We start from the raw sequence: 16,842 nt of genomic DNA, 5'->3' as shown, positions 1-16,842 counted from the left end.
CTGGTCAGGCAGCAAGGGCCAGAAGAGCCCAGGCACGTTCCATCCGGTAATATTGGGATCATATTCCAATAACAGTGGGTAAGAAAAAGAGTCTTTACATATTTAAAGCCTGTAATCAGATGTTCCACCTTCTTTTGAGTAACGAACCTCATTTTTTGTACTTCAATCATCATAAGTTGCTCTTGTCTTTCTCTAAATGTTCCACCAACTGAATCGATGACAGCACACAGAACTAGACACCAGCTTAAAGCACACACTGAAAAGAGACTAGAAGGTGAAAGGAGAAGTTCTGTTCTGCAACAGAACAATTCTGTTAGTTCAAGTTAAACTTGAGAACCACCATAAATTTCACAAAGTTTTACATCTAGCACACATCCTGTATGTGCACCACCAAATGTGCTAATGTCTGCTTATTCCTACTTTATGTCATTTGATTTGTTTTCAAGCAATAGCTTCATCTGTCAGCACCAATTGCGACTCTTACCCCACAGCAAGTCTACAATTTTCCTTAGCTTGATGTCATCTCAGATTTAAGAAAGTTTACCCATTATCATGTCATCCTTATCATTAATCCTTAATAATGCTTGATAATGATTTGATCCAGGCCATCCTTCTGATTTCAATTTGATATAGTATTTTATTTGTCAACCAAAGCACAGGTGTCTAATGAGCTCCAAGTATAGCTCAGAAAAAAACTTGAACAAACTGAAGTCTCAGTCTAGTTCCTTGGCTTGCCTACAAGTGTCATAAAACAACATCAAAAGCCTTAAAATAGTCAAGACAAAGGGCATCTCTTGTTTCACTCCCACCACAAATGGGGGACACTAGTTCTAGATTAGATTAGTTCAACCTAACTTCTTCTTAAGAAATCCATATTCAGCAAGTTGTCTGTTCACTGACCACCATCTCAACACACTTTTAAAGAAAAGCAGCATATTTTATCTTTCCCATTTTCTGTTCTTCTGTCTTTTAGAAGAGTTCAGAGAAAAAGAATGGAAATAATTCTGAGGTTGTCTTTAGGATTATTATATCAAAATCTCCAAGTACAACTAAGTAAAACAAATCCAAGCACTCTTCAACTTCTTTCTTCCCTCTCTGTCCAAGGTATTTGTTACCAGTCCTATTTGCAGGAACAATCTTACTACATGTATTATTTTCAATGTAGAAAGCAAATCAAAACACAACAAAAATCTCACGTCTTAGCATTATCAGCAGTTCACTGACTCCCTCTCTTGGATACTCTTTCTCTGTTTTTTCTGTCACTTTTTCAAAACTGTTTCTATATTGTGGAACAATTTTACACTTGAAATTCCCTGCTAGTTTCAATTTCTGCATATTCCAGCGCCTGTTCACAACTAACTTGCAACTTGATCCCGATCCACAACACTGAGCATCATGAGGAAAAAGATAAGGTTAACAATCAGCCAGCCCCAAAACCCTGTATGCTTTATTCATAATTCAGCCATCTGAGCTTCTGCTTCCCAGCTCTGTCCTGCCTTAGCTGCCTCTCACAATACTATTGCAAGCATGCAGCCTACACCACCACCCCTTCCTCTGGGGAAGCAGGGGATGGTTCCCTCCCCACTTCCCCACCTCAGCATGTCTGTGTGTGTCTCTCCCCCACTTCACACTAGATATGGACAAGACAGCCAGCCTCTTTGGCTGCTAGGTACCTCTTCTGGAGGTACCTCTCAGAACAGAAACGTTATGTTACAGATGACACAACAAATACATATTCTACTCACTAGAAATAGCTTAAACTTTGTGCTCTGATCACCTACTCTGTACTGATAGCACAAACTGCATCTCTCAACCTGCGAGGGCAGGGCGTCCCCTCCTTGGCTGAGGGTCTCATCTCTGGAGACTGAACTGTTGCAGGCAAACAAAGGTCCATCTGTCAAAGGAGAAGCAGAGTTTGTCAATAGAATCTCTGCCATTCTACGCTTTCTTTTATGCTTCTTTTCTTTGGTTTCAAATATACTGCTAATACACAATTCAACCTACAGACCCTTCCACATGGTTAGGAACTATCAGGAACACAGTTTTCATTCAGAGATGGTCTGATCTCTGCTACCTGGCTTACCCTCAAAAATTACATATGGGATTTAATCAAATAACTACTAATACTACATAAATATTGTTCTTTTCTATCAAATATAAAAAGTATTGCTTCAGAAAAACTTTTAGAAGAAATGAGACATTGACTGTGTTGATTACAATTTAGCATTATGGTGACATTAATTAACAGAGGTCAATTAATGCAAAAATCACTGCACTAGGATGAATTCCACATATGTACTATTTATTCTAAAAGATGTATGTGAACATTCACAGTAAAAACACAGTGGATTTGAAAAACTATGTATCCACAGCATAATTTTTCCTTCATATGCCATTTGAAGCCCATCCTTTGGACAACACTCAATTAGGCACAACACAAGCCTTGTTAATGCCTTTCCTCTACCACCTGAGATACCAGAGTCTTAAAAAAATCTCTCTTGTCCTTTTATACTTCTGAAAATGAATTCACTTTTAGTGAGATTTCTTAGCTCAGATCATTGGAGTGAAGCATGTTTAAAAATCAAGAGGACATCACCAGAGGGACCACAACTAACCCTCAATCTTGTTTCTTACCCCCCTCAACTGTGCCAACATTAAAAGTCACACATCCAGATAAAGTTGCAACTATAAACTGGCCATGCTGCAAAGAAGTATGTCTTACTGAACTAGTGTACAGCTAAGGCAATTCTTTGAACAAATTCTAGTGCAGACAGTGAGTAACTTCAGGACCATGCACAGCAGATCATCATCTGGCAGAACAGGCTGACTTAAAAAAATCATGTAACCCTCCGCTAGCTATTCACAATTCATTGTGTAAAGAGTGCAGGTGCACAGATTAAGGGTATATGTTTGCAAGTAAGGCCAGGTGCCCAAGTATTTTGTGAGGTTCCTTATTCCAAATCAAAACATGTATGACCTGCTGCTTCAATCAATGTAAGGTAATCTCTAGCCTACCCCAGCAAACAAAGAGAATTTTAAAATTATCTTAGAATCCATTCACAACTACCAGCAAAGTACTTGCATGGGGCACCCTCAAACAATAAATACAAATAAATACAAGGAGTTAACAGGGAGAACTCTTCACTCATTCAAGTGCCTCCCAACTCAGTCAACCCATCCATGAATTTCAAACAATAGGTTTTGGCAAATTAATTCTAAAAACATACAGAAAGTTGCTCCCTAGGATCACAAGCTAACCAACAATGATTAGGAGAGTGCCAACTGCCTTGTCTGCTGTAAACAGAAGATGCAATCACATGAGCTAAACAAAACCAAGTATTTACCATCCCAGTCATACTGCTAGAACAGCCACCAATAGTTCCTATGTTATAAACCCAGGGCCATGGAGTTGCTAGAAGGACCAAGCACCAAAGCATCTTATGAGGGCCCGAGCTCCCTATCACCCTTGGGAAAAAAGAAACAGAGTATATTTGTGAAGTTGATCTTTCAGAATTGCCACCAAGAAACCCAAGAAAACACAAAGCAAAAAAATCCCAGTTTAACAATTACTCTTTTTTTGTCACAAAATGTAAATTACTGACTTTAAAGAGTGATTAACTTCTCTTACAGTAATAACCCAATTAACATGGTATTTGCAACAATATCAATCAAAAAAATAAATACAAATCAATAACAAAATTAATAAATATAACAACTAACTTCACTGCTTAGATGCCAGCTGGATGGTAACTTTCAAAGGGATCAAAAAATTTGACATCTGTATTTTCAAGTGAATTACCGTTTGGTCAGTTTTTCCACAGTACAATCTATCTGGACAACAAGGTCCTAAGAAAGAAAATACAGTAATACAAGCCTGAGATAAATACTTTAGTCCCTTTTACCAGGCTAATAGTGCCAATGGGGAAAGATAAAAGCAATATATAAAACACACCAAGTAACTTCACTAACTTTGAAACGTTAACAGCTCCAGCTAAAACACCCTTCAGGTGTTTGATGTTTACATAAAAACTGGAGTGCTAACCAATTAAAAAATATAATATGTTCAGACAATTCAAGTTTGAATACATTCCTCTGACTGTGTACCAGCTGTAAGAAATACAGACTTAGAAATGCATAATCCCTTAATGAATGTTGATTCTTGGTGTATTTTCTAAACACAATATTTAACAAAGGGGATACCTTTTTCTTCATCCTAAACTAAGTATGTCTCTATGGCTTCTCATACACATCCACCCTTCAGGCTTTCCCCGTAACTTATTCCTTTTTTGGTTATGATGCTCCGAGAGGACCCATGGAAGACAAAGGTGGAGCAAAAACCCCACAAAATTCTATACAGCTGTGGAATCATTGACTAAGGCAAGTCCCAGGAGAAACAGAAAAAACAGACTACAATCATGTGAGAAACAGCACACTGCTTCCAGCCACCGTTTCACTAAGGATACAGTAAATATTGTGCTGTATCCATATAAAAGCAATCCTTAGATACATGGATCACAAACTCTGTGACAGCCTCCTGATGGAGATGGATGAAGACTAAAACGAAGCCTAAGAACAGAATCTGGGAGCTGAAACTGTTTTCAAGACAAACTAAAGCAGCAGTGAAGAATAAGTAAAGAACAAAGTACATTTTACCAAGGTTTGGGGGGGTGGCTTGGGAGTTTTGGAGATTTGGGATTTTCTCCCTCTGGAACTTCTAAAACAGAGCTGGTTTAAAGAAAACACAGAGCAAATAGTCCAGACCTCGAGTGAGAATAAAATCCTGTATAGAGACCTTAACTTTTTTAGCTTCATGGTAAGAACAGCCCAACTATATGAAGAGCCAGACTGAAGGCAAGGACTAAGCAAAGCTTTGTCCCAGTCTTGCTGACATTTTGCAGACTGCTTCTAAATGATGTCTCCTTGTTAGACAGCTGATTGAGGTCAGACTTAGGACTGTACAGTACTGGGATCAAACTTCTTCTGAAATCTGAAATCCCAGTAGCTGCAAAACTAGCAGAATATATATTATTTCTCTCACAAGACTTCAAACGCAGTTTTTAATTTCCACCTGCTCTGTTAGAGTTGACCTTTTAGAAACCTCGTGCTTGTAGGATAAATAGCTTTATCACTGCTAGCCTGCTGACATTTGAGCACACACAAAACACCTTGTTCCTGATACTGCTTTCAACCAGCACAGAATACTCTGCAGAGAGTAGATGCAGAATATTAGCTCATGCCCAAAGTAAGTTTTCAGAGATCCTGACTGAACATGTTCGCATGACTTCATAAATGGTCATCTTATGTATTAAATAGTGTTTTACTAACAGTGGTAACTTGACTGGTCACAGACAACCCACAATGATTTTGCTGCATTTTATCTGTCTTTAAGTGCTTCAATGTACCTCTTTAAATGTTAAGCACAGAAGTTGAAACACATTAGCAAAATGAAACATTTGAAAAAAAGGTTAAATGAAGTGGAAACGTCTGCTGTGGAGAGTAACAGATATCATAGAAGAATAAATCTACTCCCTTAAAAAGACAATGAATAGATTAATACTTTGTCTTCTTGAAAATACTGGGTTTTCTCCTCTAACAGCACCAACAGCAGCCACTAGATGCAGAACAAGATGCAGAAACACTGGAGGGGGGGGGTGGGGGAGGGGTGCCAAAATACACTTAGCAAGAAAGCGGTGAATGTCCTACTACTGTGACAACCCATTAAAAAGGGAAGGACCAGCCCGTACTTGCAAAGGTTTTGAGCTCCCAAAGCCATGTGCCCCTGAAACCACTCAGGTAACAAATCAAATCCAACCAGTTCCTTTTAACTGTTTCGTGCAGGGCTAGAGAAGGCACATTCTGCGTGGCCTTTTAACAGGCTGTATAAGCTCATTACAAAGTTAGTAGGTTTACTGGGTTTTTAACATCTTACTATGTATAGTGGTATTCTACTTTTCCAAGACTTTCTGTAAGCGATTGACCAGTGTAAAAAAAATTGTGTACACAGACAACACAGTTCTCAAACAAACTCTACAAACAAAACTTAATTCCATTATTGCTAATATAATGACAAAGTTCTAATTGAACCAAACACTAGCTTTACCTTTTCTCTTCACAATCCTATAATTATTTATCCATGCTTAAAAGTTTAAATTGGAAAGCTAGCATATTTGTACCTTAATAATAAAATTAATTTTTTCTTCACCCATTATTTCCACAACTCATACCTTCATTTGTTTAAAGCAAAAGTATTTCCTGCAGATTCAAAGTTACCTTTACATTTTGCAGTGTTACAATACAGTAATCCAAAACCCATTTAGTGACTTCTGCAGTGAAGATGAAATTCATTGTGTGCTAAATAGAATTTCAATACAATCCACATAAAATAAAGCTAGAAGGCAATTAAGTTTCTGAAGAAGACATTAATCTAGGCTGTCACCCATAAAAACCCAGCATTCAAGGCTAAATATGCAAACAGCATCAAAAAGAAAAAAAGAAAAAAAAGCACACGCGTCCTGGACAATTCACCAACCCTCTGAAACTGAAAATGTTTATAACTGTAACATCAGATTCTGAAACTTTTCAAAGCAAACAGAATAAAGCAAAGGAAAGCAATTACTGTTTTTTCAGTTAACAGTTTTTTTTTGTTGATAACAACACAATCCAGCTACAGCTGCAAAATTAAAGTTATGCTGTAAACAGTGTTTAAGGCTGCCTTCTGCTCTCAGCAATGCTCATCCAGCTGATCTCAAGCATTCAGAATCCAGCCTTAGTTGTGGACTGCTTTGCAACTGAGTTGCAAAGCGGGAGGGTGGTACTTTTTGGTTGGTTGGTTAGTTCGTTTTTGTGAAATTGCCCGGTGTTGCAGAAGTATGAGAAGAATGCCAAACATTTGCAAGATATTAAAACAATTAAGTAACAAACATTAACCCCAAAAGAATCAAAAGCCATTTCAGTACAAGCCAATAAGTTAAAACTCTGTTGTTTCCTTAGTACTTTTCTCTAGCTGGATGCTGCAAAATTTCAATATGCACATGTTAATGCAATGCTCAGAGACACTGGTTTAGCATTTCATATCCCATAGCTCAGTGTCTACTGGATCATAACCACCAATGGCACATCCTTAATTATGCTTTATTGCTTCGATATCATCCTACTTAGAGCCTGGAATTTAATCAATATCTCAGGTGAGAGCCCGAAAATTAATCAGTATCCCAGGACATGCTCCTCCTCTCCATCTGTGCCTGTACTTCCGTGCTACTATTTAAAGAGGTTTATTAGAGTGTGATGCACGACAAAGCATTTCCACAGCTGAGACACCATGTTATTTCATTATGAATGCAAACATCTCTTTTCCCCCCATGCAATATGAACTAAATAAACACACACACACAAAATGCCTGCCTTTGCTGCAAGTATAAAGATCTTCTTTTCCTTAACAGCTCTGGAGCTGGAAAAAAAAAGAAACCTTACAAACAAACTGCTGCATGTGCTAGGCAAAGAAATGACTGACCAAGCTTCTGGCCTGCAAATAGAAGGGATACTAATTTTTAAATATAAAATTTATACTCAGTAGCACTTGCAAAACAGCAAATTTCAGCCCCATTGCATTCAAAATAAGCTAGTATTTAAAAAGAAGCTTATCCTAGTGATAGGTTATAGATCATAGTCAAGTCTAGTTCTAATACACAAAGAAGGAGATGATTTTAAAGTGCTAGCTTCTGTGTTTTCAGCTCTTTATAAAGATGCCTGGGCATTTATTGCCATGTTTAACCTGTTGTGAAAGATATCATGACGTGCAGAAGTCAGCCTCCAATCGCCACTGGGGCTGCAAGAAATGCAAAAAAATTTTTGGCCACAAGAATGAGCAAAGAAAAGTCCAAAGAAGCAGGGCAAGAAGAGCAGGAAAACCAATCAACTGGCTCATATGAAACAAACAAACAAACAAAAAAACCTAGAAAGAAACAAACACAGAAGCCTGACAAATGGTATGCAGAATATGGCAAGATGAAATTTAGTGTAAAAGCAGCTGTAACTTTTTTGCCTTTAATTTATTACATTTAAAAGGATGCAATAACCTAAACACTAGAGCTCTACACAACAAGCCCCCATCTGCTATACTTTCAACAGGGACACTGTAAGTCCATGAACCTGACAGAGTTGTCTGTAATACTGTGGTGGTATATACTATAAAGACATCAAAATGCAACTGGACAAGTCTCCTCCTGCATAAGTCATTGCTATAAAACAGAGTATAAGCAAAATTGAGTAACTACAGAAAGCAAGAAAGGCATTCCATTTATACAACTCATCACCCAGGCTACCTAATGAAATAAAGTCACGTCAAAGATAATTTCTTAAATATTCCTTCACTACTTTGTCACTCATACAGAGATGTAAAGGAAGACAGTAATTCATAACACCATGTCCTCTGATAAAGGCCACACCAGCTCTGCCTTGAATGCACAACTCCCATCTGAAGCAAGGTATTAGCAACCTTCAACAATGAACCCACCATCTCCTCAAGGATTTTCAACCACCACCCAGGCCCTGGGCTTTACAGCCATTTCATCATGAAATCCAATGCCTCTACTCAGACACATCCTGGAGTTTTCAACACTGTAGTTCAAGCCACACTCTGAAGAACACAATACAAATCTGGGTCAAAACTTAGTGAATGTGGATTAGTCGATCAGAAATTAGTAGTTTGCGTCATGGTAACATCTCTACATGGTCTGTATGAAACACTAAAACATTTAACATTCCCCCAGTAAGGTCTTTAAATTATAAATACACTGAGTTCACATTGCAGAAGAACATGAAAGTACAGAAAAGCAAGTGTGCTCTGAACAGACAGTGCACAATTTTCGCGAACATTTCAAGTTTTCAGATATCAGAATAAATTCCATGAAGACCATAAACAAATGGAAAGAGAAGCAGTCTTAGCACACTGGTTGTAAAGTACACATTTTCAAAGTTTATATTTCAAAACCACAACTGTCAAAATAATCAAAATAATCATTAGACTGAGGGGGAGAAAAGCGTGTTCAGGGAGTTGTTCAGATAATTCAGAAATATCACGACCCTTGAACTTTATTTTTAAAGTGACTGCCAGTTGTTACAGATTTTCAACAACTTTCTGGCTCCAAAGAGATGGCAGTGGGGATTCAAGTTTACTTAGCCTTTCTTTGGGGTCATATTCTTAGGTTACAGGTTAAATAGCAGACTTAAGAAATTCCCTCACTGTCCCAGTTCTCTAGAGGCATGTATTAATTGCAGGCAATAGCATAAATTTCATTTTGAAAATGCAAGTTTCCACGACCTCTGGCAAATCTCGCCTTTTGAAGTTCAGTATTTTTTAAATTATGGCGTGAGAACTCAGAAATACCATTGCCACAAAACCAACTCCTGACCAAAACACACAGCCAGTGCTTCCAGACACATAAACATTCCACTATGGCTTATTTCCAAGTATCTACTGCAAATGTACAAACTCACCCTTCCCCACCACAACCCATCAGCCTTCGTGACACTCCTCAAACTCTCTGAGGACCAGCAGGGGAATTTAAACCAAACTGTGTAACAAGAATATGTATTAAACCGTACTGACAAAACAAAATCATAGGATCCGGAAGAACAATATGAGTTTTCTCCTAGATTACCCACCACGAGCTTTTTGTGTGTTTAATTGCAAAAACCACCTGCCCAGGGCACGAGGTGATAAAATCCAGGATCAGAGGCATCATCTTTCAACCCAGGCGGACATGGAAGTGCCGTGGGCAGTGTTATCCCGCTTTTCCGGGAAGCTCTCGGTGCCGAGGCCCCACTGGAGCCCCTGGCTCCGGGGCCGACGAGAGCGGGGCCGGGAGCCGCGGAGCTCCCGCCGCTGCTCCAACTCGCCCACAAGTTAAGCGCCGGAGAACGCGGGGCGAGGGGAAGGACGGGACGGCTCCGTATCAGCAAAGAGCCGCCTCCCGCTGTCGCTACCTGCTGATGAAGCCATCCCCATCGCCGTCGCATGTCTGGAAGAGGCGCCTCATCCTCTCCTCCTCGCCCGTGCTGGAGGTATCGGTGCTGCTGCTGCCGGTGCTGTTCACCTCCGCCACAGCGGCTGCCGCCATCATGCGCCCCGCTCCGGAGGAGGAGGTGGGTAAGGAGGAGGAGGAGGAGGAGGCGAGGCTGCCTCGTGCGCCCGGGATACCCAGTCCCGCCGCGCCTGCAAAGTGCGAGCGGCAGCACAAAGCCGGGGCGGGGGCCCTGCCGGCCCCGCACCCACCGCCCGCGAAGGGACAGCGGGGGCCGGGACCCCGCTGGGGCTCGGAGCGGGGACAGGGCGGCTGAGGCTCAGAGCTCCCGCCGACGGACGGCATCGTCCGGCGCCGGGATCACGGTGGGACCCACCGGGAGCGAGCGACCAGCGTCGCCAGCCCGTGGCCGGCTGCCCTCTCTGCCGAGGGCCGCCGACTGCGGCGCGACCCGAACCCGCCGCGGGGGTCGCTTGTTCTCCTTGGGCTGGGCAAGGCTCCCTGCTCCGGGGGTGCTGCTTTGGCTGCGGCTTTGGCCGGTCTGTGGAAGCCGAAAAACCCCAGCGTTTTCTGTAGCCCTGCGTTTGCACTCCAGTCTGTTTGATGGGGTACTGGTCAGGTAAAAGCATTCTGAGGTGCAGAGCAACAGCCCCTCTTGACTCATCCGGTTCCATTCCACTAAAGTCAACAATTCGTTTTCCTGTTCCTGAACATTTTGTGGCCTATACCCTTCCCTGTCTGTTCGTCTCCTTTTCACTTAAAGAAAAGTAGTTTTCTTTGCAGTCATCATGTGGCCAGATGACAAAAACAAAATCGTGCCTTTAGTATCTTTGCCACCCTTTTCAATATCTAATTAAGTTTTATTCAGTGCTTTTAATTCTTATTCCTGTGAAAAGAAGTGATACAGCACCAGCACCAATCTGCTTTATCTCTAACTGGAAACGGCTATTCTGAAACAGTCTAGAACAGCATTTCAGTTTACATATTGCATTATGTTTCTTACTCCATCACGTCACATGATTAATTTGGGTGAACTAATATTTTCCTAACCTATTTCTGTGTTTGAAAAAAAAAGGCCTTGTTATTAAGGACATATTGTTGCCTTCATAGCATTAGGTATTATTCTTTTCCTATTAATTAAGTCTTTGAAGATATCCACTTCATGCCACAAAACATCTTGATCTTCCTTGTTGCTGACAGGGATTAATGAATATATAAATCCAGCAAATTTATCACACTTGTTGCACAGTGCCTTTAAAATACATTAACTGATGGCAACAGTTCTAATTGTTAATATTTATTGCATCTTGATTACACAAGTCATTACAAGGTAAAGAGTTCCTCTGGCACTTTATTAACTAAAACTACTTGCAAGTGTAAGCATGCATACACTCACTCTCATATTGTCTCGGTCTCTGCAGATTTCCAAATTACGTTGCTCACATTAGTTCTTGCTGAATGCCCAGGGCACTGCAGTATGGAGCTGTCCTAGGGTGACGTTATGATGCTTGTATCCCCAATCGTGTGGTCTGTTTATGCTGGATATTACATTCTGTGCCTTCAAGACTGGCTCTGGGAGCAAAGTGGGAGAAGAAGAAACGCAGAGCTTTGTTATCAGCCTCACTTACTCCTTCACAGTCTGCTGGAACACAGAACTCCACTGTTGTTGTCTGGGCGTGGACGGGGCAGAACACCGCACTCCTTTTGCTTTTTCATTAGTTAGTTAGTTAGTTAGTTAGTTAGTTTAGCTGGCTGAGGCAGTCCGAGTTTTCCCTGGACTGTTTTTCTTTCCCTTTTCTTGGAACCGTTTGAACCTGCTCCAGACCCGGACCCTGGGAAACACCGAGGAAACATCGTACTCTGCAGCTTGCCGGGGCTACTCTGCAGCCTTTCCAGCGCCGGAGGGACTGATAACAGAGCGACCAGCCACCGGGGAGACTTTCTGAATTTGTCATCTCTTCAGAGCAGCGAATCAGTTTTGTCATCCGGTATTGTTCATTTTGTGTGCCGGGGAGTGCTTTGCCTGTTAAATAAACAGGTTCTTTCCACTTCTCTCCGAGGAAATCCTTCCCGAACCAGTTGGGGGGAGGGGCCGTGTGGCTTTGATTTCTGGAGGGGCCCCTTTTGGAGGTTTCCTCCCAAATCTGCCCTAAACCGGGACACGCTTCCATACTCTTTCAAGACACTTAAACTAGTGTATATTGCAGCTATTCTTTCAGATGTTCCATCTCCTGACCTACAATGGTCTGACTCTTAGTGTTAGCATATGCTTTTTCAGTCCTAGGCAGGATGTTGTTCATGTGTGGTACCAGCTGATTACCGCAGCTGTTTGTTTACACTGAGGACTGAGATGTGAAGTCACAAAACCATTTTCTTCAGCCAGATCCCACAGACAAGCTGTTCAATACCATACACAAGAATCCTTGCATACATTCTGTGAGTATAGCACACACTGCTTCTTACTAAGAGGAAAATTCTTAACCACAGGGAGTTGGACTCGATGTATTTGTATGCATCCCTTTCTTCTTGCGATATTCTTTAATTCTGTGATTCTTTGCAGAGTCCTAAAACTGTTTCCTGACGAGGCCACCAGTATCAATGGAGCAAGATTGGATCCAAAATACAGCAATGAGAATCTCCAAGAACAATCTCTCTTCATCCTGATGCTATCTGCCTAGCCGCCCAGTTTGCCAGTTTTCACAATTTTTGAACTAATCTCCCACTTCTCGTCTAATCTAGATAACACTTTATCTTGCTTCACACAATAGCTTTCTTTGTGGATCAGAAATTCACCCATTCTTTTTCTTCTCCCTGCTCATTGTGAACAATTTTTGAGTTGGTACAATTGAATTTTTCCTCCCATCTTCTCCTTATGGGGATCAGCTGTAGTTAACTTATTTTGCATTTGCACCAGTCCCAAGAAAACTTGGTGCAGTGGTTTCTGACTTTCCCTGATAATAAATCACCCATACCAGCTCCTCCTTGCTGATAGGAACAGCTGATGTCCTAGCTGTGGTATGGCATGCAAGACTGTAAAACCAGCTGTGCTTTCTGGTTTATATCATGATGCCCATCTAATTTTTTAAAAAGATGCATTGCATCAGTTGGAAAGCAATACCTTAAGCTGCAGTTAGTCACATTTCTGTGCCTGCTTTGAATTATGTGGCAGTTCAGTCCTACAGCCAATTTCAGATGGCAAAACCCTCACACTTAAAACACAAACTAGGCTGTACACAGAAAGTACAATTCTGCCTGAAGTGTCCCTCGTGTGAGGGGTATGTGGTGCCTAGAAATTTGTGAAGAGAGAACAAGGAAGGAGGGCAAGGAGTGAGAGCTCTTTACTGCTTTGAGTAGCAAAATAGGCTTGATATTTCTCAAAAGAAATATTTTAAAAGTTTGTATGTTTTCTGTTTAAGACTGTGGGTTTTAACTCTCAATCCGTTGGATATTTGTTTGTCTTCTTATGTAAGTTAAATGAATCTTTAGTTTTTCAATATAATTTATATTGTACAATATACATTTTCCATAATGTCCTGAATTTCTAAATTCAGATAAGCATATATCAGACAGTCAATGCAAACGTTAATAACAATGATGTAGCACTACTAGCTGCACTTAGTCTCCAACATTTATATACCCAAAATCTGACGTCTCTGAAAGATGGGCAGGAGACATCTGATTTCCAGACATGCTGGACTTTTCTGAGCTTTCACCAAATCAACAGAACACTTAGGTTCATATGATCCCTGAAAGTCAAGTCTACCTCAAATGAGATGTTGAACAATTGAAAAAGAACATCACTGTAAACCTCTCCAAATTTAACTATAAATGATTTTGCAGTAGAAAACAACTTATGTCTCTGCATAAAAAGCTGCCAAATGACCAAAATCAACTAACCAAAAAAAGAGAAAAACTTCCTTCTAGATAACATTCAGCCACAGCATTTTTCAATTAACCTCTTTCAAAACCCACCAACAAAACAAACAGTAACCTAATTTGCAAGCAGGAAGTTTAATTTAGTAATATTCCTTTGAGCAAGGTAGGCAGAGTGTACAATGCAGAACTTTCTCAGCATCCAGAATCCAACTGCCCAGAATACCATCCCTTTCAATTTCCTAAATACTACATCCAGCCCTTTTCACACACTTGCTAAAAGGTTCCATGACATTCTTGGTTAATAGACATGTCAGTGTTATCTAAGTGACACTGTCACCCAAAACAGATGGGTTCTCTTGGGGATATTGGCAGAGTCAGGATGTCACTAAACCATAGGTACAATTAAAACTTTGTTTTCTTAACAGGATGTTATGATTGATATAGAAGAGAATTTATTATTAGAATGGCACGGGATTTCTAAAAGCAGAGTCAACATAGTACAATTTGTAACTAGCATGGTGGGGAATTTATAATACAATTTAACTTATAATTTCTAATCACCTGGATCCTCTGCAGCTCAGGTCAGATTCCAATCCATCGCTTCTTGTATCAATATTACAATCAAAATCTCAAGGGGCTGGGGAGCCAGAGGTTGCTGGGGCTGCCTGGGAAGGCACAGCAGGGCCTGGTAGCCAGGACCACCCAGCCATTGCAACCAGGTCAGCCCAGGGTATCAGACACCTCCCTGGGGACAACAGAGGCCAGGCTGGGACATGGGACCAGGGTGGAGCTGGCTTGGGCACCAGGCACTCACATAACATGACTTTGCACATGTATACCAAGCTATTAAATGTGGGTGTGCTTAGATCTAAATCTGTGCCTAACCTATATAAACCATGCCCAGGTAATAGAAGGGCTAAGTAGAAGTTATTTCCTATCTAAACATACTTTTTTTTTTTTTTTAAATTAGTGAAGTGAAATTAAAAACATACTTTATTTTCTATGATGTAACTTACAAAATGCATATTTTTTATGTTGCTGTAAGATAGATGGGAGACATAGCTATTCTAATTGCTTCCACTGCTTAGATATTCAGACTGAAGATTTTGATGTATACATTTTGATGTATACTACAATCAAAAGCAATGCCTGCTAGTGTCAAAGGAGAGATAGTTCTGTGTGTCAGTCAGCTTCAGATAAAGACCATCTTTGTTTACTGATCTTCACTGTAAAAAAAAATTCAAGTAACAGACATAGAACATGAGTTCAAATTAATGTTATTTAATACATCAGCAAACAGCATCTGCTGCTAACAGAGCAATGGTTTAGCTAGAAAATTGCTAAGTTAAATTCTCATCAAAATCTTGTGTCTGAAGTCACAGTATTACCTTCTTCACATTACTTGGTTTAGATCCACTTCTCATCACAGACCTATGATTTCAAGTCCATCTAGAAATATAATTCTTCTGCAGCCTTTTCTGTGGAAGTCTTAGCAAGTTGAGCTGTTTGAAAACTCTTAAAACAGTATATTTAAAAGAATTTTTTTTTTTTTTTTGTGAGGCTGATTTTTCTTATTTTTCTCCTCCTGCTCCCAAGAGAGATCTGCAAAACTGAGATATTTTATCTAGGATTAAAAATACTTTAGAAAGAATATTAATTTTTAGATAGAATATTAATGCCTCTTTTGAAAAGCTTCCTCCTCATTTTTCACCTTTATAAATGCTCAATCACCTTGTTAAACTGTTCTGAAAAGTGTACTTTTTTCTGATGATGATGAAGAAAAGAAATGAGAACAGTTTGTCCCTTTTTCCAAAAATATGCTAAACTGTTCTCCTACTCAAACAGGTTCCTACTCCTAGATCTTACATAAGGATCCACATTTCGGATACAGAAATTTAGAAGTTAATTTCCTCATTTCTTGTATATTCATGTTAACAAAGATATTAAATATTCCCACTATTTTTTGTCAAAGTATGTTATTTGAAGCTATATCTATGTTAACAAAATACTACTTTGGTCAAAAAAAGTGGGGGCACATGTAAAGATAAATGGTCTTTTTGTAGACTGACTATGAGGTAACCTCAAAACTTTTTTCTGCAGGGTGCTGATGACTGTGATAGTTAAACTTGTTCTGTGCTCCAGAAAATTTCTGCAACATAGGTATTATTTTGGTCAAAATATTTCATTGAAACAACATTTTAACGGGAAATTACATTCTGGATAAATTAATCTCCATAGGGAGCACATCAGTTCCACTCAGTTCCAGTTTCAGCAAAGACACAAGCACATGCATCGTAAGGATGAAATCCTTCTGCCTTCAGTCTACTCCTAAGCTCACAAGACACGGGATCCCTGCAGTTTTCATGCTGACTTTATAACATCTTGTAGACACAGAAAGATCTGTTAGCACAGGATCATTCCACTCTCCCTCCAGTCCTCTGTCATTTGTTCACCCTGGAAACTAGAGTTTCTCAATTTAGGAGTGGAGAGTAGTGGAGAAAGCTGTGGGAAGAACTGGGGCATATCTGACCCTGTTGGGAATCATGCTCTTCCCCAGCCTCCATTCTGGATTCATTGCTGAACTCTATAGATGCCTTGAGCTCCACTGAAGGGTTGCAGCTTTCCCCTGGAAGTTCAACAGCAATGAGGGAAATGGATTTGTAGAGACAAAGCCCAAGCTCTGGACTGTGGCAACTGAGGACCTGAGAGAGGTTGTTTTACAAGGACAGAACTGATTGAAAGGCTTTTTCCTAGATGTCTCAAAAATAAAAAAAAACTGAACTGAGTAAGGGAAGTGGAAAAGACAGATAAATAAGAAATGATGTGTCAGTAGATGATAGGAGAGGTTACAGAAATGGGGCAGAGGCAATCACTCGGATCAGCAGCCAAAGGTCTGGGGAACGATCAGTGTATCAGTGCATACAGTAGAGGGCAGTAAAGCAAG

The 16,842-nt window shown here is 40.2% G+C and overlaps 1 protein-coding gene across 2 annotated transcripts in view; it reads right to left on the bottom strand.

The window, feature by feature from the left end:
* Nucleotides 1-10,405, bottom strand: part of LOC118699808 (uncharacterized) — an 83,555-nt gene extending 73,150 nt beyond the window's left edge. Inside the window, exon 1 of one of the 2 annotated variants that reach the window (XM_036403994.2) lies at nucleotides 9,985-10,405. In XM_036403994.2, the coding sequence (XP_036259887.1) occupies nucleotides 9,985-10,367 (383 nt within the window). In that variant the 5' untranslated portion in view covers nucleotides 10,368-10,405. The remainder of the gene's footprint in view (nucleotides 1-9,984) is intronic. The other variant, XM_036403993.1, reaches the window with a different exon arrangement.
* Between the last annotated feature and the right edge of the window lie 6,437 nt (nucleotides 10,406-16,842).

Source organism: Molothrus ater, assembly GCF_012460135.2.
Source record: "Molothrus ater isolate BHLD 08-10-18 breed brown headed cowbird chromosome Z unlocalized genomic scaffold, BPBGC_Mater_1.1 matZ_random_MA36, whole genome shotgun sequence".
In the NCBI taxonomy this organism is placed as follows: Eukaryota; Metazoa; Chordata; class Aves; order Passeriformes; family Icteridae; genus Molothrus; species Molothrus ater.
The sequence above is the reverse complement of the archived record's forward strand: the minus strand, read 5'-3'. Positions and strand labels throughout refer to the sequence as shown.